Source organism: Opisthocomus hoazin, chromosome 22, assembly GCF_030867145.1.
Source record: "Opisthocomus hoazin isolate bOpiHoa1 chromosome 22, bOpiHoa1.hap1, whole genome shotgun sequence".
NCBI lineage: Eukaryota > Metazoa > Chordata > Aves > Opisthocomiformes > Opisthocomidae > Opisthocomus > Opisthocomus hoazin.
In genome coordinates this window covers 374929-401453 of record NC_134435.1, presented here as the reverse complement: position 1 = coordinate 401453, position 26525 = coordinate 374929, and the positions used below count along the sequence as shown (strand labels likewise).

Here is a 26525-nt window from a genome sequence, read left to right as displayed (position 1 = left end):
GACAGGCAGCCCTGCAGATGATGCGTCTGCTGTTGGAATGTGTCCCTCTGCTACGATGCTCAGGGTGGTCCTTCTGAGGTCTTTCATATCACAGGTCTACACGAGGCCCAGGAGGCACTGAACCGCATCCCCACCTCATCATTTACCACCTCCTCTGTTCTCCTTTCTACCAACAAAGGTGGCCAGCAGCCTCCTCCTCCGGAGCGAGCCTGACAGTGGAGGAGCACCTGGACCAGAACCGCTCCTATGCTCCTCCTGTACTCACACCTTTGGACCTGGGCAACCCAGCATGCACTGACGGGAGAGAATGGACACTGTCCTGTGGGGAACAGGCCCCGTCCTCAGGAACTGGGAAGGCTGAGTCCTGCTCTTCTACCTCCACCAGCCGCAGGCAGTACAGGGGCAAACAGTCTGATCTCACACATGGCTACCACATGTTCGGGTGACATAAGCTGACTGTGCTGTTCCAGGGAACAGGCAGTCTTCCTGACTGATTAAAAATGCCTCCAACAACCCCCCAGCTCTCAAGCCCCCCTTACGTTCCTCTCTGCTCCCCCAGTGCCCACTGCCCCGGTTTTTGCGTGTGAGTACCCCACCTCCCAGCCTGAGCCTGGGCCACGGCTGACCGCAGCCTTCTGCAGGGCTCACACGCCAGCCTCCCCCGCTGAAGCTCTTGCATGATTAATTCCTCTGCAGGGAACTGGGTTTGTTCGTCACCCGCTGCCCCCGGGATGATTTCTGGAAGTGTCACCACCAGCGACAGCAATCTGTAGCCTCCTCCCTGGCACCAGAAGGATGCAAGAGAATCCGCCCATGCCCCTGCAGCTTGCAGCAGCCGAAGCCCCGAGACCGGTGTGCGTTTTCATGGCAATCTCATCCACACACAGCCGAGACAAAGAAACTGGGTGGGGAAAGGATGAGAACGCGCGGCGTGCTCAGCCCCGGCTGCAGCTCCGTGCTGTGCAGGGAAGAGCCACGGTCTCTCCTTGCTGCTCAGGCAAGGGCCTTCCCATGGCTGCACCGATGACCCAATCAGCAACCCGAGTCCCAGCCACGGGGATTCACCTTCCCCCCCAGCGCAGCTTAACCCCGACCAGGAGCCTCACCTCCCACCAAGGAAAGGCTGAGCAGCTCCCCTGCTCCTGGGCCACCCTCCCTCCCCCCTGACAAGCGGGCCCAGGGTCAGCTCCCGCTCTCCCCAGACCTCAGCTAACACGTCGGCGCAGAGGTCCAAGGGGGAGGTCTGGCAGCAAGGGCATGTTTCTGGTCCCAGAACTCCCCACACGGCTCCTCTGAACAGCTAGCTTTAACCGCTCATCACCAGCACAGAAAGGTGCTGGCCTTGACCAGTGACCCGGGGACCACCCCACTGCCCACCTGCAGCTCTCGTCCCCAGGTACAACCAAGGAGGAGGGCAGCAGGGTGTGCTCTGGTCCTCACGCCAGCTCTCAGCCTGCGCTGCGTCTGCCCAGCAGGCACACGCCAGGTGATGCTCAGCTTCGGGGCTCAGGACCCCAAGCCCTAACACACGCCATGGACAAACCGCTGACTCCCCCCCTCCCCCCGCACAGGGCGCTTGTCCTTCCCTTTGTGTCCATCCAATACTCATCTCACTAACAATACTGTAATTTTACATTCAGAAACACCTAAAAGAGTCAAGTGTGACCACAGACAGTTGCTTATAGCCTGTCAGCCCCAGGGCTCAACCAGCTGGGGCATGGCTCCTGCGGATGGCAAATGATGAGTATTTAAGTAACACCACAAGAAATGTAGATAGAAACTACCAAGCAATATTATCAAGTGTCAGCTATGGAAGAATCAGGGCCACAGTTGGAAACACAGGGAAGAAGATTTTTGGTTTGTATTTCAGTCAACTGTACTTGGAGTGCCTCCCACATAACCAATCCACCACGCCCCGGCAGATCCTCCTTGGCTTTACATAGCCTCCACGATGAGAAAAAAAGAGTCTACCTGCCCAGACCCAATAACACGACTGGGCTTCCATTTTTTTTTGGCTTGCCCATACCCTTTAAGCCTCCCCAGCTGGCTTTCCCAAAGGCCCTGGAGTTCATTCTCACTAGTGTGGGAGTGCCAGCAAACACTGATGCTGGCCTGCCTCTCCCTGCACATCGGGACGAGAGAACGCAAAGGGAGACAGGCACAGGCAGCGTGAGGGGTAGGAGACTGCAGCACCTGACAATTACTGAATAAACCGTTAACATGAACTCAGAAAATACGCCTGCCCACAACAGAAATGGTCATTCTGTGGCAGATGTGAAGGGCTGCTCAAGCTAACTCTGTTGGTACACAAAATTGTGAGGTCCATCATGGATGGCGCACAAACAAGGCGTTCGTTCATCCAGGGATCGGGCGCTGCCTTGGGGCCCACCCTGAGTCCGGCTGCCAGACACCCCCCACCCGCATGGGCGCTTACCCACCAACCATGAGGGAAAAATATAATAAAGTAAAATAAGTAAAATCCAAACGACACCACATCTACAGGCTCTGGCATCGTTCAGGAGTGCACCCAGACATCAGGAGGCAGGGGAACAGGAAGAGAACGAAGCAGCTACGAGGAAACAAGTCTGACTTAATAGACAGGCTTCTGCAGCACGCGCTGCCAGAGCCGCCTCAGATGACAATAAATGCACTGTTTCCCCTGCCAGGGCTTGGCTGTGCCTCTCCACACCCTCCATGACCCCCCGCCAGCCAGTGTCAGGCTGTGTCATCAGCCATCGTTCACAGACGAGAACCCCTGGACAGGGAGCTGCGGAGGCACCGCAGGGAGCACCTTTCCTCCCAGAAGCACTGCGGGACGGGGCGAGGTCCCAGGGCCCAAACCCCGGCTGCCTCTGCTGCCCAGCTCAGCCCCGGGCTGTGCACAGCAAGCGGGGGCTGGCCTCCGTGCAGGGGGCCCAGCACACCAAAGCAGCAGCACGGGTGAAGGTGCCATGCGGACCCTGGCTGCTCGCGGCTCCACCGACTGCCAGCACAGACCTGTCGGGCTTGCCGGCCTCACCTCCACCGCTGACTGTGTCTCAACTCGTCTCCACGGAGCCAGCCACAGCCCATTTGTCGCTGGTGTGGTGCCTTGTGTGAGCAGCCATTTCTGCGGGCAGAGGTGCTGCCCCACAAGGATGCCCCTGCAACCTCCCAGCGCAGCTCTGCCAAAACCTGGCGGGATCCCCACCAGCCCCCCACACCCCCACCCTGCTGGGAAGCCCTTTTCCTGAACAGTCCCCGTCTCTCTGCCTGTTGGCATTTGGGATCAGTCTTCCAAACCCATTACCCATTCCCTCACTCCCACACTCTACTCCTGATGCTCTTGAGCATCACCTGATCATTTGAGATCCCAAAATACCAGAGGGTCTGTTAATATTTCTCAGTGTGACACTGAAGAAGCAAAGGGAGGCAGCAGCTTCCACAAAGCTGCCGAATCCAGCCAAGAATAGTGCTCACCTTGTTAACAAAGCACAAGGGCATAATTAGGGTAGCATGGAAGCAGGTGTATGGCTTTACTGCTCTTTCCCTTGTAAAAGAAGAAACACTAATTGCAATGGTGTTTCATCAGCAGCTGGATGTCTCCTCCTTACTAACGTACCACAGGACAGCATGGAAAAACACCTGGCTGGAATCACAGGGTTGGACAGCCAGCCACCAGCTACACCCAGTGACTCCCCACAGTCTGTGGGCACGGCAAGAAATGCCATACCGGGAGCTGCCAGCTTACCAAAATCTCTAGTCAGTAACCGAAGCTTTTCTCCCCACTTGCACCTGGCACAACACACCATCCATCCCCATGCAGACCTCACTGGTTTTAGAGGTGTCAGAGGCATCACAGAGACAGTGCCCATAGGCTGTGACAGGGCGGTAGAATAGGATGGGCATGGCTCACACCAAGAAAGAATATGGGAACTCCAGTCTACCTGGGATAGGAAAGGCTTTTGTGACCAAAGCACCAAGACTGGGCAACTGTGATTCAACCAACAGCTGCGTTGCTTTGTGAAACCAGGGCAAGGCATTTCACCACTTTAGCTTTTCACCTCTCTTCCAGCAGGCATAGGAAAACATACTGTGTACAGCAGAAGGGAAGTATTCTGACTGTATCTCCAAACAACCAAGGAAAAGGAACTAATAAAAAGTCTCACAACAGGCACACAAGGTCTGAGATTACTATTCTCCTGAGCTGGGCACCGCAGCATCAGCACATCTGGAAAGTCATACTGCGCTTACCGGTCTCTGATGCACAATCTAAGGCACAACGAGGAGCAACACTCCCACACCAAGCTGATGAAGAATCACTGAGAAAGCCAAAAGATTCAATTAACGTCCCCTCCCCATGTTTTCTCTACATTGCAGCCAACAGATATGCCCATACTTCCCCATCTTCCTTCAATGGCTACAGTCTTGCCTGTCGCAGTGCCACACGTAGCTTTTGACCAGCCTTTTCCAGTTCAGGCTGGCAATAATTCCTACAGCAATTTATCTCACACAAACACACGTACCCCTCACTAATGCTTCTGGCTTCTCCACTAAAACAGCTGTGCTAGAAAAGACCAGAAATTGCTGCAAACGGATGAAACAGGCAAACTGGTTTTTCAGATGTTATTGTCAGAAACTAACCACGAATTCTGACTGCAATGCTGCTGAGTACAAGCAGAACCAGGAGGGAGTGTTTGTGCATCTTCAGAATCACTAGACAGTTCAAACAACAGCTGTCAGGAAATAAAAATACTCATATTTCTAATACATCCTTCACAAAAGCCAAGCCTGCCTATTGCTCGGGGGACAGGAGCAAGGAAGGTGCTGCTTCCTTCATTTGCAGGCTCAGTCCCCGCTTCAGGGCTATGAGCTTTGAGATCTGCAGGCGAGTTACCTGCCAGCACAAGGTGGCTCCTACAACTCTCTGCACATTCTCATGCTCCAGACCTCTGCCCTACTGTGATGCTCTGGATGCTTTAAAGATCTCTGCGATATCTTATATTCTAACGGCACAACACAGTCCCAAAATCCTCTCCACCAACAAGAGCGTCTTGGCTGACAATCTGCCAGCAGCCATTATGTGTCCTGACAGGCAAGAGCAGATCCCGGGGCAGAAATCTAGGAAGGAGGAACAAACAATCAAAACAATGCCCTGGGGGGGCACAATCTGCAGCAAGGGACAGAGGAGGCTTTGTTCTAGGGGAGACACCGCAGCTGAGATTTTCTTTCTGCCGTTCCATTAAAATACAGAAGACCACCCGACACCTGTCTTCGTTTCACTGCCTCCCTCGGGCCTCAGAGCATCAGTTCAGGACATATGGGTCATTTGACCAGAAATCCAGAGCAGCCTCCTCCACCCCAACCTGGACATGACAATGCTGCAGAATGGGGCAAGTGATTCCCGGAGGGCTGTCACCAAGCTGCACAAGTCGGAGGAGAGAGCTACCTGTGCTGTCAGCTACGCAGACACCCCTCGCCCGCAGCATTTTCAGCTTCAGCAGGCTGAGGAAAGGGTGCAGTAAGGAGAAACAAAGCAGCTTGTGAGATTTTGTTGCCACCGAGGTGAGAAAGTTCCTGCTGGATCCCAGAGGAGCAGGAACAAGCCCTGCACATCAGTAAAGTGTATCATAAAGGTCCTTACAGAAAAAGCCCCAGAGAACGGGAGAAACCGCACCTGCAGCAGTGATGTTGTCACCATGGTGGTCTAAGGATGCAGAAAAGGCAAGATGTGTACAGCAGCAGTATCGCTTGTTATAGCAACTGAATCTGGGTTGACAAAGGAATTTCTCTTTACGGTTAATGATCTTTGTGCTTCTTTGGGAGCATTCTGTTCACATCCGTACGTTACAAAGAATAATGAAGATCAAGTGCTTTGTTTTTTCTTCAAGAGGCCAAAGCTGTCCTCAGGAGGAAAACCAAGAGCTATACAAAGCCAGCAGAAAACCGTCAGCAAGGTGAGAGATCCGACCGCTTTCTGGGGAGAAAGCCCCGCACCAGCTCCCGCAGGGAGGGTCCGGGGAGAGCAGCGGCACCGGGCAGACAGGCACCCGCGGGACCAGGGCGAGGGGCCGGCCCCGAGGGGCCCCGGGGAGCGGGGAACGTGTCGGCCAGCGCCGGGCTGCGGCAGGTGCGGTCCCTGCGCTACCGCACGGGCCTCGGGGACCGCGGCATCGAGCACGGAGTACGCCCCGCGGGTGGCCGGGCCCTCCGCCGGACCGCCCCGCACCGCGCCCCGCACCGCCCCGGGATGGCGGAGACCCGCGCTCCCGGCCCCGCCGCCACGGGAACGGAACGGCCGCCCGCGGCGTGGACAGGCGGGACGGTGGCGGGAGCCCGCTCCCCGCCCGCGTCACGGGCTCGCCGGGCCAGTCTGCGCCCGGGAGGGTCACCGTGCCCGCCCGCCGAGGCGGCTCTGCGGGCTGTCCCGGGCGGGGACGCGGGCACCGGCCGGGTCTCGGCTCTGCCCGCCTCGGGACACCTGCGAGGACGGCGAGCAGGGACGCGGCTCTTTGTCTGCGCGCCGCCACCGCCCCGGCCCGCCGGGCCCGGGCCCCGGCCCCGCCCCGCGCCCCCGGCCCGCGACACCCACCGTGATGCGCGGGATGTTCTTCTTGCCCTGGTACGACATGGCGCCGCCGCCCGCCCTGCCGGCCGCGCCCGCTCCGCACAAAGGCGAGCCCGCGCCCGCCGCGACACCCGCCACCGGGCACGCCCGCCCGCCCCGCCCCGCCGGCGGCGCCGCCCGCCACCACCAGGGGGCGCCCCGCCGCCGCGCCCAAGTCCCGCGCTCCGGGCAGCGCGCACCGCCCCCAGAACGGCCGGCCCCGCCCCCCCGCTAGGCTGGCTCCAGAGCCCCGCCCCCCCGCACGGCCGGCCCGAGACCCGCCCCCCCGCCCCAGAGCCCCGCCCCCCGGCCCGGCAACGCCCAGCCCCGGCCCCGCAGAGCCCCGCCGCCGGGGTCGCCCTGGGCAGCGGAGGGGCCGGGCCTGCACCCGGGTCCATCCCTCGGAGACGGGGCCACGAACAGGGCTCTTCGCAAGCTGAGACTTCTCCACCTGATGCTGATGAGTCAAAACAAAAGCGATCTCTGACAGAGCGGATCTTGGGGCGCTGCTGGAGCGCATCTGGACCACCTCAAACCTTCTGTCACCAGCACAAGAATTGCAAACATGTAAAAACCCTGCACCGCACCACACATCTGGCTCTAGGAACCTGCACCCATGCACGCGCTACAGGCGGTGGCAGCACGAAGGACTGCTGCGCTGCCTCAGCCGCGGTCTCGGCAGGAGGCTCAAACCGTGGGGCTGGTCACAAGCACTCGGCCTGTGCCAGGCAGATGGTGCTGGGCCTGGGACCCCCAGCAACCCGCCAGGACTGGGCCCGCCAAGCTGTGCTAATGGTGGGGAGAACCGGCCTGCCCTCTCCTCTCCCGCCTGACACAACCCAGGACGCCGCCGGCGGGCCCACTGCCCTGCAGAGCCGCAGCCGGGCCCGGGCCTCGCTCGCTCTCCCGGCCGGCGCTGCCTCCGCTCACGGGCTGAACGCTGAATGCCATCGGCGAGACCTTCCCACAGCTCATGCTGCCAGGCCGCAGCCAACGATGTGCCCTTCGCTACCCAAATCGCACAGCCACACCTGGCACAGGCACTGCTGTGAACCCGATTTCTAGCTCCTGATAGAGAAAAAAGCTGTCTGACCTGGACGACCAACTCTAAAAGCCTCCCTCCAAACTAGAACGCAGCTACGGCTTGCCATGGCTGCAGGGGCCCGAGGAGCACCCTGCCCAGCACGGCGTGCGAACCGATCTTCACAGCACTGCCCTGACGCTGCCGCCCACTGTGATGGCTACAGAGCTCTGGGGAAGCTCTGGTCGCATCGTGGACTGTCTGGAGCCCATGCTCTGCTGCCGGGGTTCAGTGGGCGGTCACACTTCATAGTGTTCATCGCAGATTCTCCTTGCTGGAGGGTTTAAGTACATAGGCTGGGATGGCAGCCCTCCCTCACCACAAGCTTTGATGTCTCCACTGGCTCAGTAATCCAGCCCAAAGGTTTTATTACTGGCCGAGTTTGTTACTCTGTGTGTGCTTCCGCTGAAGCTCTTAGAAAGTTTTACTGGATACATATCTATTCTAAAACCAAAAAGCTTTCACCAGCTTAAAGTGAAAGTCAGCACCTTCTCCATAACTTACTTACTAGTGCCAAGACTACCAGGGTATATGCAGAATCGCGCGGGCTGCTCGGCCTGGCTGGAGCACTGCCGGCCACCCCCCTTGTCAGACTGCAGACCTTCCCCCTCCCCGGGCAGCGAGGTGTCCGCAGGCACCACGAAGGGAACGGGAAGCAGCACTGCGCCGGAGCCTCTGCAGCCGAGGAGGGAAGGTACCAGGCCGTACTGTTCTTGCCATGACGCTGCGATGCTTCAAGCATGGGTCCTGGACTCTGCTGAAATTAGACTGGCTGGGATGTGAGAAAGACCCTCAGGTCCTATCACCAAACCTTCTGAAACTTCACCTGCCCACTTTCCAGAAAGTTTAAGAGTATCCCTGTGCTGGGTGGTACCATGATACTTTGTGTGGAGTCAGAAAGAGCAGCAGTTAATTAGTTAATAACAGATAAATGACTATGCAGACAGATGCTGCTGATCGAGCACTTGGACAGTTTCAAGAGCCGAGCTTGCATCAGTCCCGTGGATGCTGGCCAACCATGGTGACTTCAGACCCTTCTTTTGAAGAGATGTGCTTTCCTCCTGGTTGCTATGGGACACTCGCACAAATACACAGTACAACATGCTGCCCTGAGCCCAAAACACCCAAAATGGAAAAAGTTTTTTTTCCATAGGACTTTTTCCAGGTGCAGTCAGCAAGGTGTTACTCACATGCTCCATAACATTCTCAACAAGAAGAAAATTATTTTAAAATGGCAATACTGTCACAGCTCTTAACCTTCTCAGAAACACCCACAGGGATAACACGGCACTAGGTGTTTGTGCACAGCGATGACGGGTGGCAAGAGCATAGCGAGGAACACCAGCGATGGGAACAGAGCAGAAGGCACGTGCTGCTGCGAGGACTTTAGCACCAAAACAAACCCAGCTCTGACTGTGGTCCACCAACGCTCAGCAGCCGGGCTCAAGCCCTGCCTCCAGAGACCAGGATGCTGCTGACCCAGCTCTAGTGCAAAGGATGAAAGCAGATCCCACCCACCCTACACGTCTGCGAGCTGCGGGGAGGATGTACGTGGTGCTCCCGGCGGGGAGGGGGCTGGGGAAATCACACAGCCCAGAGGGGAGCAGAAGGCTCCCATGGTCACTGCAGAAATTACACCAGAAAAAAGGGAGAGAAACCCAAGAGCAAGAAGGTGGCAGCACTGGGCTTGCAGAACTCAAGGGTACATGGTGGCAAAAATTCCCTCTGTAAATGGCCTCGGGGGCTCAAGGGCTTAAAACCTGAGTGCAGAAGCAGGGACCAAATTAAAGCAGCGGTCCAGTCAAGAAGCAGAAGTAGCAGAGCATACAGCCAGGATTGCAGGAAAAAATGAGGGACATTTCATTCCTCGTCAGGAGGATTGCTCTCCCCCGTCCGGCCCTTAGCCTGGCAGAGATGCCCAGCGTCAGCAGCACAGGGCCGGTGACCGGTGCTCGTGCCCCAGGATGTCACCACGGTGCGGGGACAGACCCGCCAGGACCCATGGCTGGTGCGGCTGCTGTGGGGTGCTGCTGCCACCGTCCCCATCCCTCCTGCAGCCCTTCTGCCACCTGCCAGCACCTCTGAGAGCCCCACAGCCTCCGTACAGACACAAGATGCCCAACCTGGACAGGGCCCTCCCAGCAACGCCAAGTCCAGGAGGCTCTCGGCCGCGCGGGTGGTGATCCAGGGCACCAAAGACACGCTCAGAAATAGCTCTCCAGTCTTCAGCCGCAAGCAGAGGCCCTGCTGCAGGCTGCTGTGCTGTCAGAGCAGAACCCCACGAAAAAAGAAAGTCCAGGGACATCAAGACCTCGCTGCATCCCCTGCAGGAGGTCTGATACCCCCAGACAGCAGACATGGGGAGCACACGGGCACCCCCTCTCTAACTGGCAAAAGCCAAGCTAACAAGAGCTCCCCTCTCCACAGGCATCTCTAAAACTGAACGTACCTGGCTGGGGCTGGCTCAGCTCACTGGAAGCATCATCTGTTCTGCATCCCAGAGAAAACCAGATGCTGTAAACCACAGATGGACCCAAACCCCATCATGAACAGATCCAGACTCGTGCCATGCGCAGGATAGAGCAGCTGCGATGATGGAACAGGTCTTCTCCCACATGGGATCAGAGCACGTGCGGCATCCAACGATGGCAGCTCAGTCCCTTCTGCCTCTCCTCCCACTCCCTCATACATCAGTCTCCAACATGATGGGAGGGTTTGAGCCAAATTCAGGTCCCTCCTCACTTTAAAGCGTATGTTGAGAAACAGGATTTTTATTAGGCTGAGCTATTTCACCATGATGTGAAAGGTGCAACCTGTTGTTTCCTTTCTCCATTGACACAGAACTTCTGTGAAGGTTTTTTGTGCAATTTGAACTCATGTTACCTCATCCTAGCAAAAACATAGGCATTGTGACCGACTCTGTGCAACACGGGGCAACCCGCAGACAGCCCTCCGGGGATGACTGCCGAAGCAGCAGCTACCCAAGCACCTCCAGGCACACCAGCTACCCACGCCACTGGACCACGGACGGGACAGGGTCTTGTTAGGTGCCCAAGCACAGAGCGAGGACCTTGGGTCACTGCTGTGACACAGCGGACATCTCTGCACATCCACGACGGGCACAGGGATGCCTTAAAGCTCTCCCCGGAGTGCTACCCCAGAGTCCTGTGACAGTCACAGGCACCAGCAAAGCAAGACACTACTAGTGATCACGGCTGCTGCAAACAAAGAGAGCACAGCATGCCTGGCTGCTTGGTCATCTCACCGTCTTTAATCCAAAGTCAGGGTTCTTGAGGCCTGACCCACGCAGCATGGCTGGGGATGCAGGCTTTGACAGCACAAGCTGACAATCCTGTTCTTTACGAGACATCCCCCAGCCTCCACAACAATGCCTGCGGCCACACCAGCACCCGGAACAGGGCAGCAAGGTATCTGGATGTCGTGCTGCCTGTCGCGATGGGGACAATGGCACCCAGCACCGACCCACTGGAGATGCCTGCTCTGGCCACAGGCAGCTGCCTTCCTCCCTCCCGCTGCGCGCCCAGGCTAGAGGAGACCGCTTTCGCCGAAACATCATCCGGGGCGAAACGCTAACGCCAAGCCTGGAGGGAGATGGCTTCCACTTCACACTTAACTCCCTCCACAGGGTGAGCTCTGGTTACACAAGCGCATCTGGATTTCCACTGAAACGACTCAATTCCCTCAGAGCGCAGACAGGCCAGCCTGAATCAGCACAATACAGGCACCCACCTCACCCCCTTTAACGTGCGGAGCAGGGACTAGAAAGGTCTGAGCTCTCTGCTCAGCATCACTTCTTTTCCCCACTCGGCTGAACAGAAACACCTGTTATCGGATCCAAATCCGTGTGTTGTAAAATGGAGCTTGGCTGTTCCCAGCAGAGCAATGGGATAGATGCTGCTGGATCCGACCCACAGCCAAGAGCCAGCCCAGCTGAACACGCCAAGGTCCAGCTATATTTTCCAGCTTCTCAGCCCTGTCTCCAGGAAGGCTGCCGGCATGTTTGTGTTTTGTTTCTTCCTCCCATTTCCTCCAGCCATCCATAGCAACTGCTCCCCAGCAGAAAAATCAACCTTCTCTGCCTTCCACCTCTTCGCAGACATGACGATGGAAGGGGTCCGTGTAGGGAAAGCTTTCACCTGAAGTAAAGCAACAGAGCAAACACAGCTCTAGCTGGTCTCTGCCATGGTCTTCCTCAGGGTTAGGGCTGACTGTCAGTGACCAGCTCTGCACTCACCCAGACCATCTCTGAAGAGCAGGCCACACATATGAAATGACTTTTCTGGGTCTCATCACAAAACCTCCTTGTTTTGATGTCATTTGCAATGGCATCTACGTTTTACAGTCTTTCTCTAGGTCTGTTTGCTTGCACTTTTGAAAGCTGAATCTCTTATTGTCATCCCTGGCTGGCGTCTCAGGCCTCAAGACCACGGCAGGATCCTTCCTCCCCAGCTGGCGTTCACAACGTCACTGCCACCCGCACACACGCTGCACCTCTCCTTCCAGGTCCCTAGTGCTGCTGGGGAAAAGTCGCCTCTCACGCAGATGCACACAGCTTCCCGCTAAGCAACTCCTACGCCCTCCCTTCAAGCCCCACACAGCTTCCCTGCGGAGCTGCAGCCGCACAGTCGACTCGCAGGCTCAGCCCTGGTGCTGGCAGCCCCGCCAACAGGGCACGCACAGGGTCAGGCTGTTTCCACGTCCCCTCCCCGCACACATGACAGCTCAGCTTCTTGCAGGCAGCCCTGGCCCACGCGTCCGGAGCGGAGCGTGCCGGCAGCCAGCCAGCGGCCCAGTCACCGCAGGACGTCGGCTGCCCAGGCGGGACTGCGGGCAAAACCTTCCTACACAGGTGAAGCAGCACGAGAGCCCACCGCATGTCCTGCTCGCCCGGCCCCAAGGAGCGCGCGAGGAGCGGAGCAGTGTGGCAGCCCAGAGACAAGGAGAAGCTGCTCAGCTACTGCCCCAGGACGCCACTGAGTCCTCCTGGAAGACCCACGTCTTGGCAGCTGCCTGTCTGCGGCAAGACACCGTCCGTGAGGAAAGACAAGCCCCCAGAAGCCCAGTCCACCTTGCCGGTGGCACGCCTGGCACATGTCAGAGACAAACACCCCTCCCACCCGGCGGACAGGCAGAGCTGCGGTTGTTCCGGCCTGTTGGAGGTACGGACAGCTTAGACAAAAAGAAAAGGAACCGATTATCTTGGATGGAGCCAACTATTTTGCTGCAGCCAAACCACAATGTTTCATTTCTATTTAAACCTACTCAAGGTTGTGTTTGACACTTTCAATTACGTTCATAAAAAGTGCTTAGAGGAGTTTCCAACATGACAAAGCCTCTTCCATGTGAGAAAGCAGCAAGTCTAGCCTTACAAATGTCAAAATGTTTAGCTACTTCTCAGAATTTTTCACTGTTTTCCTTTCTTTCCTAAAATGGGTATCTCAAAAGTCACAAAAATTTGTGAGAACAACCAGAAACGTCCACGTGGATCATGCAGTTTGTCTGGCTCCCAAAGTCTGTTTCTCAATGGAATGCTACCCGCCAGGAAGGCCCCGGCGACACCTGTGCAACATGTCTGTCCAGACCACAGACGCCCGGGAACCAGGCCTTCGTTTCTGCACCACGCGGCAGGGTCGGAAACCCCTCACACGCTGCTGGGCTTCGACGGCCAGAACCACTTCAGAGCGAGAAGCTGCTGCATCACCGATGCCACGTCCTGCTGCAGGTGTTTCTCTTGTGGCATCCCCCACCAGAGCCCTGCGCAAGCCCACTGCTGGCCTGTGCTCAGGGGAGAAGCAATCTCAGCTACTCTGGAAGCTACTCATGAAAACAGACTTTTCCTGATGCAGCATCAGGTGCAGGTCTTGCTGTCTTTTCTGATAATGTCAGAAAAATATACAGTACTAAAAGAAGCATCACCTCTCTGACCTGCTGCAATGGGCTATTGCTAGAGCATCTTGAATACGATGTACTTCGTGGCATAGAATCATAGAATCATAGAAAGTTTTGGGTTGGAAGGGACCCCTAGAGGTCATCTAGTCCAACCCCCCCGCAGCGAGCAGGGATACCAGTAACTAGATCAGGTTGCTCAGAGCCCTGTCCAACCTGGTCTTGAATGTTTCCAGGGATGGGGCCTCCACTACCTCTCTGGGCAACCCGTTCCAGTGTTTCATCACCCTCATTGTAAAGAATTTCTTCCTTATATCCAGCCTAAACCTACCCTGTTTTAGTTTAAAACCATTACCCCTTGTCCTGTCACTGCTGTCTCCACTAAAAAGATTGTCCTCATCTTTCCTATAGGCTCCCTTTAAGTACTGAAATGCTGCAATCAGGTCTCCCCACAGCCTTCTCTTCTCCAGGCTGAACAAGCCCAACTCTCTCAGCCTGTCCTCACAGGAGAGGTGCTCCAGCCCTCGGATCATTTTTGTAGCCCTCCTTTGGACCCGTTCCAACAGTTCCATGTCCTTCTTGTGCTGAGGGCTCCAGAGCTGAACGCAGTACTCCAGGTGAGGTCTCACCAGAGCAGAGTAGAGGGGCAGAATCACCTCTCTCGACCTGCCGGCCACGCTTCTCCTGATGCAGCCCAGGACACGGTTGGCCCTCTGGGCTGCCAGCGCACATTGCTGGCTCATGTCCAGCCTTTCGTCTATCAGTACCCCCAAGTCCCTCTCAGCAGGGCTGCTCTCAATCCTTTCATCCCCCAGCCTGCATTGATAGCGGGGATTACCCCGACCCAGGTGTAGGACCTTGCACTTGGCCGTGTTGAACCTCATGAGGTTCACACAGGCCCACTTCTCCAGCTTGTCCAGGTCCCTCTGGATGGCATCCCGTCCTTCTGGTGTCTCGACCGTACCACTCAGCTTGGTGTCATCTGCAGACTTGCTGAGGGTACACTCGATGTCGCTGTCCATGTCATTGATAAATATATTGAACAGCACCGGTCCCAGTACGGACCCCTGAGGGACTCCACTCATCACTGGTCTCCATCCGGACATTGAGCCGTTGACCACTACCCTTTGGCTGCGACCATCCAACCAATTCCTTATCCACCGAACGGTCCACCCATCAAATCCATGGCTCCCCAATTTAGAGAGAAGGATGTTGTGGGGAACCGTGTCAAAGGCTTTACAAAAATCCAGATAGATGACATCCATAGGTTTTCCCTTGTCCACCCTTGTTGTTATACCATCATAGAAAGCCACTAGGTTGGTGAGGCATGCTTGGTGATGCCCCATCGCTCCCAGAAAATGTGCCATAGCTAGGATCTATTATTAGTTGTTAAATGTGGAGCAAAAATATCAGTGGCTTTTTATTTTAAATAGTCTTTTGGGGTATCATTTTGCAAAGGTAAACAGCATTACAAACCCTATCACAGACATAGGGAACTCCTTGCCCTGCACACGAGCCCCTTCTACACCCCCAGGCCAGAATCCCTCTAAATGCTGCGCGTCCCGGGGCTGTGACGCAAGAGAAAGGCACCAGCAGAAATACTCCTCTCGCAGGTCATGCCAGGCAGCCTGCCCAGTGCCCCTGCCTCTTCAGAGGAGAGAGATCTGCTTCAGGAAGGCTGAGAACAGGCTGGATCCATGCGAGACTGAGTGGTCAGCCAACCCATCCCTTTTACACCTGGCTGCAAACCCCAGTTTCTTTTCTGCATAAAAGTTCCATAAAGACCTACGTTTTCCCAGGAAAAGGACGAGGTTTTCAAGAGCACATCACCCAGAGTAACAACCGCAGGGTCCCTCCGAAGCCCTGGCAGGGCGAGCCCAGTGTGCCATCACCGTGCTGTGATGACGTGGTGGCCAGGTACCCCCGGCACGCTCAGAGCCAGCTCCCGGCTCCGACTGCACTGCTCACCACACTGGGGACAGATAGCTTGCAAAGCCTTGACCACCCAGAGCCCACAAGGAGGACAGAAGGAAGACAAGGACTGCCGCCACAAGGTAGTGCAACAAATCAAACCATCTTCACGTTAGAGTGAGTTTTTGGTAAAACAAAAGCTCTTTGCAGCAGGCAAGAACTCCTCAACTGAATCCCTAATTTCTTTAGAAAACTAGCCCTACCACATAACTCCCGCAAAATCTAGTGTCTGTGCCCTCCTACACACGGGGTGGTTTATCAAACTTTGCAGTTTTGCTTAACTGCTGACAATGATCTGTACCTTGACATGAACAGCCAAAGGACTGACCTCTCACTGTTGTGCTTCAGGCACCAGATTTCTTAAAAACACAAACAAAAATGTGCAGGGATTTTTTCAACAAAGATCACAGTATTTAGCATCAAACTGCATGAACTGTGATGTAGGTTTCACAGTTGTATTTGCATTATGGGAACTAGTTCAGTGGCCTGGGTTTGTTCCTATTGTTCGTAGAAATACCAGAAATAATGTAACTCCACGTCCTTCCCTTTAAAAAAACAAGTCGAACCAAAACAAAAACCTGAGCTCTCTGCTGAACGGGGTGATACCTATGTTCTGAATTTATGCAATCAAAGTGCTTTATGATCCCTTCCATGAATGCAAGATTTTGAACTATGCTAAAAGGCAGTGCACAACTGCAGCTTTCAGATCACGCCAAGTTCACTGGTAAGGAAAAAGACTGCTGCTGGATTGGTGTTTCTGCTATAAATTACTGGCAATGGAAACAAAAAAGCTGGATGCTGGAGTCATAGCAGATTCTACAAGTGTCAGAAAAAGACAAAAAAACTAAGCGAGAATCGAGCTAGTTGAAGCTTGCTCCTGCATTTGAGGCAGCCCTGCGTGTCTTCCCGGGATATCTCACAAACTGAATCTGTGTGGTGTCACACAGCTGGACACGACGAGGCACGCGCAACACCAGCTGCCTCCAGGAGGAAGCCAAGGACGGGCTCCTGCGGGTCTTGGGAGGAGACGGACCCCTCGCCTGCTTTTGCTGCCCTGTAGCTGCCCTCACACCCCTGGCTCCTGCACAGGGCGGGAGCCTCCTCTTCCGGGCTGATGGAGCCGCCCCGGCCCGCGGTGAAGCTGCAACCCCGTGTTTGCGGGACCACAGCCAGCTGCCTTGGAAATGGCAACTTCACTGCAGAACCACGCAGCAGGACGAGACGAAACGTCTGGCGGTGAGCATCACCAGCCGGGCGCTCCTGCCTGTGTTACTGAGCAGGGTGAAAAAGCAGGGTCTGCACAGCTGAGCAGCCAGGAGGTGCACGGAGGAGCCTGCCACAGACTTCTGGTTTACCTTCTTCCCAGGCACTGCACACGGAGCGTAAAGCTCCTTCCCTGCTGCTCAAAGCCATGTTGCCTCCGCACATGCCCAGCGGTGCAGCTCTCCAGTACTTACTCACACGTTACTAGCCCTCAGTGAACAACCCTACCACAGGGATTCAGAGGGTGTTGTCTGCCACCTACAGAGAAATTCTCTTTGACTTTATTATAGTAAAGTAAGCACGGTAATCCGCTCTGGTTAGACAAAAGGCATGGCAGCTCCCAAGGAAAACTGCAGGAAACTTCAGAGGGGTAGAGTCCACATGGGCTATTACCAATAGAAACCTGCACCGAGTTAAATTGCTCTTGTTAAATAAGGTCTCTGCAAATAGTCTAGATCAGAGCAGAATCCGGCCCCCCGACATCGTTCATATTCTGCAACAACCTCCCTCGCTGCAGCAGGTCCCCGTGCCAGGCAAAGTGGCCTGCTGCTTTCAGCAACGGGCACCTGAATGGCACATCCCTTGTTCAGGTGAGTCCTGCACCAGGACTGGGCACCAGGATGTGGCCAAGTCCAGCAAGCCCGCCTGCCAACACGGGCAGGCAGCAGCCACCGCAGCCAGGCCCTCCTCTGGCAGCCACCCCCAGACCCCTGTCCCCACGGCCTCCCGCTTGCTCTGTCCCCGAACCAACTGGCAAAGCCCAAATGCCCACCGATGAAGCAAAGGCAGGGCACCTAACCGCTCTTAGCCATACCCCTCGCTGCGGTGTAACTACAGCTTCACTGTGCCCGAATCTGCAGCTCAGTTTTTGTCCTTCCAACAGACTTTGTGACAAAACAAAGTGAGGCTGAAATCACCAGGCAGTTACACACTGCAGCTGTCTTCCTGCAGAAATGCTGGGGCTTTAATTGTGATTAATGCCAGTACAAAAAATAAAAGAGAAAAAGGAAAAGGCGTGTTGGTCTGTCACACTTCCAAAAAACTGTTCACCGCAAAAATGAGGAGACACATCTCTGCCTGCTGCCTTGTGCACAGGCAAGTCTCTTACTTTCAGCTTTCCTAATAAACAAGTTGCTTGGTCAAGGGTAGGCAACTTAACCTCTCTCTCTGTTTCTTAATCTGTGAAATTATTCAGAGAAGTTCGATTTGCCTTGACAAAAGAGCCTTTCCGTGCTCTGAATCTGCAGCGTCAAACACAAGTGAACTCCCTGGGGCTGCGCAGGCACACAGCCTGGCTCCGTCTGCACAACGGGCGTTTCCCATCCAGGCTGTCCTACCCTGGGACACTCCCAAACTCGAAAGTTGTAGTAGCAAGTCATATGATTCCTTCCAGCCATGTAGGCACAAGAACACTTATATATGAAGCTTTCCACTGTCTTCGACAAGATATGCAGATAAAAAGCATTTGGTTCCTGATGCTTATCAGGTGGAAGGCCTCGGAGGAAGAACAGGAGTAGAAATCATCAGGAAGAGATGAGCTCTTGAAGGAAAACCTCAGCTACGAAACTCCGGAGATAAGGGTCTACATAAGACCTTAAAAGGGAATGAGACTGTTTCAAATTTTTTTAACAAAGAAAAGCTCATAGCAAAGCCTGCAGACAGGCCATCGTGAGTTTCTGTTTCTTTTCCAACGGCCAGCAGCATAAAATTGTTAATGCAGTGGTCAGTTCTGCAGCTGCTATTCAAACCACATGGACAAGGCTGGTACTGACAGGAATTATGTTAATTTTGTTCCTGACTCTGTAAAAACGGCTGTAAAGGAGCAAAGCTCAAGAACAGGAATCAAACAGTGTGCCAATAAGAAACCAAAAAGCCGAGGCTGAAGAAACTGAAGTGCAATGAAGAAACCTCAAAGCAACCCGCTGCCTAGCCAGAAGTTCCCACAGCAGATAACAGACATTAAGGACAACCCGATGCTTCTCCCAAAAACCAAAACAGGCCAAGTCACTGCACTTCAGTGCTTCTCCTCCCACTGGGCTCTATCTAGCCAGTGAGGTTAGTCCTCCAGATCGCAGATGTCTGTGGCTTATCAGGGTTCGCACTCTGGTCACCAGCTGAGGTTTCTGCAGAACCCCCAGTCAACCCCACCACTTCTTCAGGCTCAGCTCCAGGCTCGCTATTCACTCCAGTGATTTTTGCCTCCACTTTTAAAAATGCATTTTATTAATTTTCCCTGCTCACCCCTGAAAACCAGTGCCCTCAAGACCACTATTTACTAAAAAGTTCAGTGCCAAAGGAACTCGCTGACCAACAAGACCAGCTAGTGGCCGTACTGGCCTCATACGTAACCGAGCAGCTGGCTCACTGAAATCTCAGCCGAGGAACTTACTCGACGCTGTTAACTTTATCGCCCTCCTGCCAAACGCACGCTGGTGTAAGCGGGACCAGAACCAAAACAGCAAGCAGCCTCAGCCTCTGGCAGATGGCTCTGCGCTGCGAGGCTGGATGAATCTGATCATTGCTTCGAGATCGGCATAAGTTGAGAAACTTTGTGCCCGAAGACACCTTCAGTGATGCCACCTCTGGACCGGCGTGATGTCCCTCCGCGGTGACGCTGCACTCTGACCCGCGCCAGTGCGAGAGGGATCACTCTGGTCCGGAGGAACAACTCCAGCCGCCCCGGGGTTTTTCGGGGGGGACACGGGACACACACGGGACACGCAGGTATTCCTTCATACGAGCACAGAAAGAGAACGGCAGCGAGCCGAGCCAGCCCCGCCGGCGCCCGGCTTCACCGCCTGCCGGCCCGCGCCCTGCCGGCAGCACCTCCGCACACCGGGGACGGCGGCAAAGCCAGGAGGAGCCCACCGGGGCCCCGCACCCCCCGCGCGCACCGCCCCCATCCCGCCGGGCCCTGGGACCGGACCGGCCGCCCCGGCCCCGGCCGCGGCCCCGGCCCCTACCCCTACCTTGTCGTCCGCGGAGGCCACGTCCTGGGGCCGCTCCTCCTCGGGGGCGGCGCGGAGCTCGCCGGCGGCCGGGCCGGGGCCGGGGGCCGGGCCGGGCTCGGGGCCGGGCTCGGGGCCGGGGCGGGCGGGCGGCGGGGCGCGGCGCTGCCCGACGCGCAGCGCGCCGAAGTCCAGGGTCTTGCTCTCGAAGGCGCCCTCGACGCTGCAGAAGAGCCCGCCGCGCTTCTGCCGGGGCACGGCCGCCGAGCCCGGCCGCGCCAGGTACACCGGCAGCTCCTCGCCGCCGCGCCGCCCGTCCGCCGCCATGCCCGCTGCCACGGGACCCCACCGCACGGGACGGGACGGGTGCGGCGGCTCCGGGAGGGGCGGGGCTCCGCGGTGGGGCGAGGCTTCGTGGCGGGGCGGGGCCGGCAGCCGGGCGGGGCCGGCAGCCGGGCGGGAGCGAGCGCGTTGTGGGGCGGCGCAGCGCGCCGTCCGGGACAGCCACGTGCACGGGCGGGTTCCCCGGCGACGGGCGGGACGCGGGGATCCCCGCCCGGCCCCGGCTCCCGCGGGGTGTCAGCGGCCGCCGTCCCGGGACCGCCGCAGCCCCGCGGGGCGGAGTCTCGCGCCTGGGGTTTTGGCTTCAAACCCCTCGACCGAGCACTCGGGGCCGGAGGCCCGGGGAGGGAAAACGCTCTGGGTGGGTCCCTGCTTTGTGCACGCGGAGAAGCAGTCTGGTGGTGTAACTGGGCTTGAACCTCCGTCATTAACTCTGTCTGTCCCTTTTCCTCCACCTAAGCAGAACAATCTACAGGACCTTGATTTTTTGCCTAATTACTCAGGTCTGAAGGGTTAGGCGAAGAGAGGATGCACTAAATATAAATAAAGTGTGTCAGCAAACTTGGATGAGTTACTTTAACAGCATCGTGTTACACAGCCAACACTGGGCAGTGTCCACCCTTACTGTCTCTAGAGCAACACCAGGGAGGGTTAAATTTGGTTGTTCTCACAATCTTACATGAACTTTAATATGCAGCTGCCGTGGCTCTGTGGCGTCACAGAATTTGCCACCACGGGCTTTGTGCCTGCGCCAAAGCCCTGCTGCTTGCCCAGCCAGGGACACACATCGGGAAAGGAGCCCTGCGCTGCTGCCTGCATGATGCTCACTGTCACATTTCAGGTGCAGGAGCAGCAGCAGTGCCTGGCAGCTAAGGAAGGAAGTATCCCTTCAAATAGCCAGAATGAGTTTGTTTTGTAGTGTCTTCTGCTGCTGCTCTCCTGGCAAACACTCTCCCTCTGTACTTGGGTGCTTAGCAGCAAGACCACCAGTACTGTCCAAATAGATGCACACAGAGGGGCTGCCCACAAGGTCTTTACCTTCCCACAGGACTGCCTTAGCCTGAACAAATTTATCCTGCTCCCACTGCAAGTTGGATCCACCGAGCAGAAGCTGAAAACCATCTCAGCCAGCTTCTGCCCCTGGCAAGGGGGAAAAATTACACATCTGCTGTTCAGAGCCAGTGGCCAGAATACTTCAGAGAGCGAGCAGAGCCCCTGCCTTCTAGTTGCCAAGTAATAGCACTTAAGGAATTAGGCCCTTCTCGGGATGAAAAGCCGCAGACTGCCTCGTGGCTTTGTGCACTGACCATGGTGAAGTTAGAATGAGCCCCTTGTTTTAGCTGGGACCTCTCCATATGCTTGGGTAGCTCTATGGGGAATTAAAATTCCTTGGAACGGGGCCTGGCCTTTGTCTGTTTCTGCAAATGTGCAAAAGTTTCAGCATTGTACTTTAATAGCAATATTTATTCAAATCCTGATTCTAGTGTTTATCTTTCCTAGCGCCTTGCTGCATAAATGGTTGCACTGAAGTTATCTGCACCAGTGAAGGAGTCCGGGGGCTCTTGAAGAAGTGAAGGCTTTAAAATCCGGCCTTTAATGGAAATTATTTACTGTATAAAAGCCAATATTTTATTTCTCAAGTTGCCATTCACTTTTAGGATTCTTTTTGTTGGGTGTTGTAAGTCTGCTAGTTCAAGAATACCATGAAAACTGAAGTTTGGATTCAGTGTGTGTTCACTGCAATAGCCTTGCTTTTGAGCCCAGCAGAATGCATTATTTATATTTCTGTATATGTATGTCTCAGATCAGATATGAAGCTTTTAATAATACAAAGACGAAATGTCTCTCCCCTGTAATTAAGCACATTTTCTTTAAATCACATGTTTATATGCTAGTTGACAAAAATGCTTTTGAGGCAAACAGTCATGAGTGGTGCATCTTCAAATCCTGCTGGCAAACCAGATCTCCTCTCGCTTGTCTGTGCAAAGTAGATGAGAGATACCGATCAGGGAGGGGATCCCACGCAAAGGTTGTCTTCCCAGCCTGTGCCCAAGAAGGATGGAGGTGGCAGGCGTTGGAACTCAGTACTGAGTGCTGCCACAGGTCCTGCCAGATCCAACACGCCAGCCCTGCAGAGCCTTTCCCCGGCTCGAGGACTCCGGTCACGTCTTGACCCCAGAACAAGAGCGCCTGTCGCTCGTGGTTCAGGAGTCTGAGCTGAGCCTGCCAGACAGGCACTGCTGGTCGTATCTGAATGAAAAGAAATAGGCTAGTATTCTGATTTAGGGAACAGCATCTATTCTGTGGGAAATTATGTTTTGTAGTGGCAAGCTTCTGATTTACCTCTGACTAGACTGTCTTTCTAGTTGAGTAAGAACTGTTTTTATTAAGCAGCACTCAGAAATGGAAATCAGTCATGCTACAGGGTGAACTGCACCAGTTACGAATGTAGGGAGTGGTGCAGCCTTCTTGGAAATGGTCTTTAGTCAAATCCCTTTCTGCAAAAGGATTAGTTAATAAGACGGGACATAATCACCCCGTCTGGGTAGGCGTCTCCTTATTCTGTGCACTCAGCCCCCATGTTGGTTTCTTGTGTTGTCCCCCGCACCTGCTGCTAGAGCACCAGCTGGGTTTCCGGTCAGTCCCATTGCAGCGGAATCACGGACTCCAAACGACGACTGCCCAGTGCTGAGTAACCAGTGAGAGGCACAACGTGCGGTGTAACTTTCACAAGCATTTTCTCCGTGAGGCTGCCCACTTACTAAGTGTTATCTTTTAGATGTTTGAAGAAGAATTTAAATTACCAACTGAATCATTCAAACAGCAAAGGTATTGACAGAGAAGTCATATTAGGTCATCTTGTCTACTGCTGCCAATGCACCATTGTTCTCTGCTGGGTATTTTCTGATGATTTTGCTAATTCATATTTTGTTTGTCAGGCTGGCAGGCAGTTTCTTAATTGGATAAACTCTGCATCCTCTGTTGGCAAACTTCTGTGCTGGTTCCCAGTCCCCAGATGCTCTATGCAACGTCATTCTGTCTATAATAAAAACAGAAAAGGATTAAAAAAAAGTGGAGCATGTCCCAATTTGTAGCTTCTTGTTCACAATAATGTTGCCTGTGCCACTGGAAGACTTGCATGTTTTCACTGCTGTAGGAGTTCTTTCCACTTGGTGGTCTCGCAGGCAGCAGTCACATCCTCATTTTCACCTCTTTTTTGGTAAACTAAATGCCCTTCATTATTAACATTGAAGTATTAGTCATCTGCCATCTGTGTTGGACATGACCCGAATTCTCTCCCAGGTGACTGGTGAGGACAGGAGACACAACGTCACTGCTGACATGGGGGTGTCCTCCCGTGGCCCTGATGCCCCCCAGCACCTGGGCAGCCCCGCGGGGACACAGCTCTGCAGTGGGGCCCGCAGGGCTGGGTTGGCACCTCTCTCAACCACACTCCACCTCCAAGGCTTCTGCGCAGAGCCCTCACAAGTGCTGCAGCGCTTGCGGGCGTCTCTGCCCTGCCGAGATGGGGGTCTCACCTCAGCAGAGCTCAGGGCTGCGGCTCCGCGTGCAGCACCCTGCACCACCACGGCTGCCGGTCTGCTCCTCGGGCAGCCGAGCACCAGCCAAGGTCCAGCTGTGCCCACGGGAGCCAGGCTGACTTTGCGGGAATCGGATGACTTCCAGTGCTTTCTAGCATTGCGTGCCAACTGATCTTCCGCTTTCACCCCAGAGGAACACAAAGGCTTTGGCAGGAAGAAAGTCCTGCCAGAAATTCACAGTATCTAGTGTCTAGCTTTTTATTCTTGCTTTTTTTTCCTGGAGTTACTCAGCATTTTTAAGGAGAGTTGAGGTGGTGGGAGGGAAGTGTCTCTGGCTCCATAGCTATGACCACAATGCTCATTAGACTTGGAGAATGTCGTGTTATTTGAAGGAAACAGGCTGTTGACATTAGGTGAGATTTGACCCCCTCCTTCACCAGTGCTCGGAAGCTCAAGCTCCCTCCTGAGGGAGGACATTTCCTTCTTTTATGTCAAATCAATACAAAATGGTTTTACACTGGTTTTCCTGTGGGCCTGGAGGCAGCAGATCTTTACTTGTGCATGAAAGCGACATAATGACAGCATAACTTTGTTAGCATGATAAATGCATGTCTGGTTTCATAGCTCATTTGCTTCGAAAGTCTGTAGGTTCATCAGGAGAAGCAGCAGGGCAGTGGTAGCAGCAGGTTAACACTGATTTTTTAATCCCCATCTGCTTCCTACAGGGTTTGATAAAACTGCAGCCCTTTATGACACACATGATAAGTAGCAGTGATGAAATCAGTTGGAGTTATCTTGTTTCATGCAAAGTTAATGCTGCCTTCTCTTACTCCGCAGTCCTGATTTAGTTGGGTGTCCTGTTTTAGGGCACTGCTAGATAAACAGGATTGTTTTGCTGATTCATTCTTGCAGCAATGTCAGGCCAGCCTCCAGCACTGCATTTCATGTGCCTCAGGAAAAGTCAGGCTAAGGACAAACACAGAAGAACTAGCAAAAGAGCCAAACTTGACAAGCAAATCCGCTTGTCCTACTTGCATTTAGAGGCAGGGGTCAGAGATGGGTGGGTTCTCTCATTCCCGGAGAAATGTCACGTTTGTGAAGGGCCAGGACCAGGGAGGGCCCGGTGCTGATGCTTCCATTGCCATGCTCCAGTTTCTGAACTTTTGGACATGGTAGGTTAGAAGGTCAGAACAGGCCTTTGTGATCCTCCAGGCTGCTCTGCACCTCAAGAAGTTCTCCATCTCAACTCTGTATATCTTTCAGAAAACCATCTGATCTCAATTTACACTTTTAGTACTGGGGAGTATTTGACAGGTACAGTAAGAGCATAAAACAGAATCCTACCTTTGCTGTTAAAAATGGGAATCCCATATCTCCTCTAAATGTGCTCAACTTCAGGTTCCAGCAACAGACCTCTCATACACATCCATCCTTGAGCTTCAGGGGCCTCCCCTATCAAGTGTCTGCACCCCCGTACTGGCACTTACAGACTGTGGCTGAGTTCTGCTTAACCTTCTCTTTGACATGATGATTGTATTGCTATCCTTGAGAAGAAAGTACTAGGCTTTTTCTCCAGTCCTTGTGCTATGATTGTGGCTGAAGAGGTGGCAGTTTTGTCAGCCACTGGAAACGTAGGCAGCTAGAACTGAAGGCAGCGTGGCAACAGCACAGCGATGTTACATACATCCATATGTGCTCCCATTTGATACTTCTGAGCACAGTCAAGGACTAGCGTTAGCTGTCTTTGCCACAAAGTCATGCTGGGAGATGATGTTCAGCTGATTTAAAATTGCAGACCTAATGTGGTCTTTCCTTCAACCACCCTGCCAATAGCTTCAGGAGAGCACACTGATGCTCAACACCAAAACCAGGTGGTGTATCTAGAGATAATTAGTGATTACCTGCCAGTGATTACACGCCTATAATCAGTAATTAGATGTAAACAGAGTAGAATTATTGTGGATTTAAAAGTACTATGTTTGTTTGTTTGCTTGTTTGTTTATGTGGTTTCTTGTGACTGTGAGGAAGCAAACGGTGAGACGTATTTTGGCCAGGCTAGTGAAGTAGGCAGAGCTGCCATTTGTGTGCATTTTCTGTCATGGCCCTCTAACCTCTGGTATAACCCATGACAGAAGCATCTTAGCTGTGTAAATACTGCAGGAACCAGGTTGTGACTGAAAGATCCCAGTCTGCTTGCCTGTCAGTCCATTTGCTATGACTTTGGAGGAAAATCGTATTTTCTAAACTGGAGTGACTGACGGCTTCCAGCAACTAGAACTCTGCTTGCCATAGCTAGGGCTATTTCATTATTTTCACTATTTCAGGTGAAAAATAACTGGAGTGGGAAAGGGTTGTTACCCAATGATCTGTAAAGCTAGACTGCGCTAAGTTGTTATCATGGTCCTTATTGTGCTGAGAGAGATGAGTCCACTGCTTGCTGTCTAGCAGCAGTCCTGGCTTAGCGGTAGCCACAGGTGAGTGACTAGCAATAGCCGAGCAAATCCTTACTATCTTAGAGAAAAAAGAGTTGGCTCTAGCACTGCTTTAGGACTCTGTTTTTCCTCGGTGAGTCATGAATTTACTAGGATTAACTGTATCTGGAGACATAAATGACCAGCCAGCGATGCACAGAGCACACGCAGGAGGCAGCCTCACCAGGCAGCTCGTTCTGTGATCAGCAGCTGAGAACCAGCCACCGGTGAGTGGCGTGACGGGCTCCTGGATGCTGGCATGACCTCTCCTGCCTACGCTGCAGAAGGAGCTCGCGCCGTCGGGTGGGTGGCTGTATGGGCGAGGACGGGGTCTCTCGGGCAGCGTGGCTGTGCCAGGGAGCAGCCTGCAGAGCATCACTTTCTGTCCATGGGACGTGTCGAGGCAGACAGAGA

General features: G+C 54.5%; 1 protein-coding gene across 2 annotated transcripts in view; it reads right to left on the bottom strand.

The window, feature by feature from the left end:
* DPYSL3 (dihydropyrimidinase like 3) overlaps positions 1–20117 on the bottom strand; it is a 37344-nt gene extending 17227 nt beyond the window's left edge. The window contains exon 1 of one of the 2 annotated variants that reach the window (XM_075441507.1): positions 19778–20117. In XM_075441507.1, coding sequence (XP_075297622.1) covers positions 19778–20083 — 306 coding nt within the window. In that variant the 5' untranslated portion in view covers positions 20084–20117. Of the gene's footprint in view, positions 1–6571; positions 6683–19777 lie in introns of those variants that run through there. The other variant, XM_075441508.1, reaches the window with a different exon arrangement.
* Between the last annotated feature and the right edge of the window lie 6408 nt (positions 20118–26525).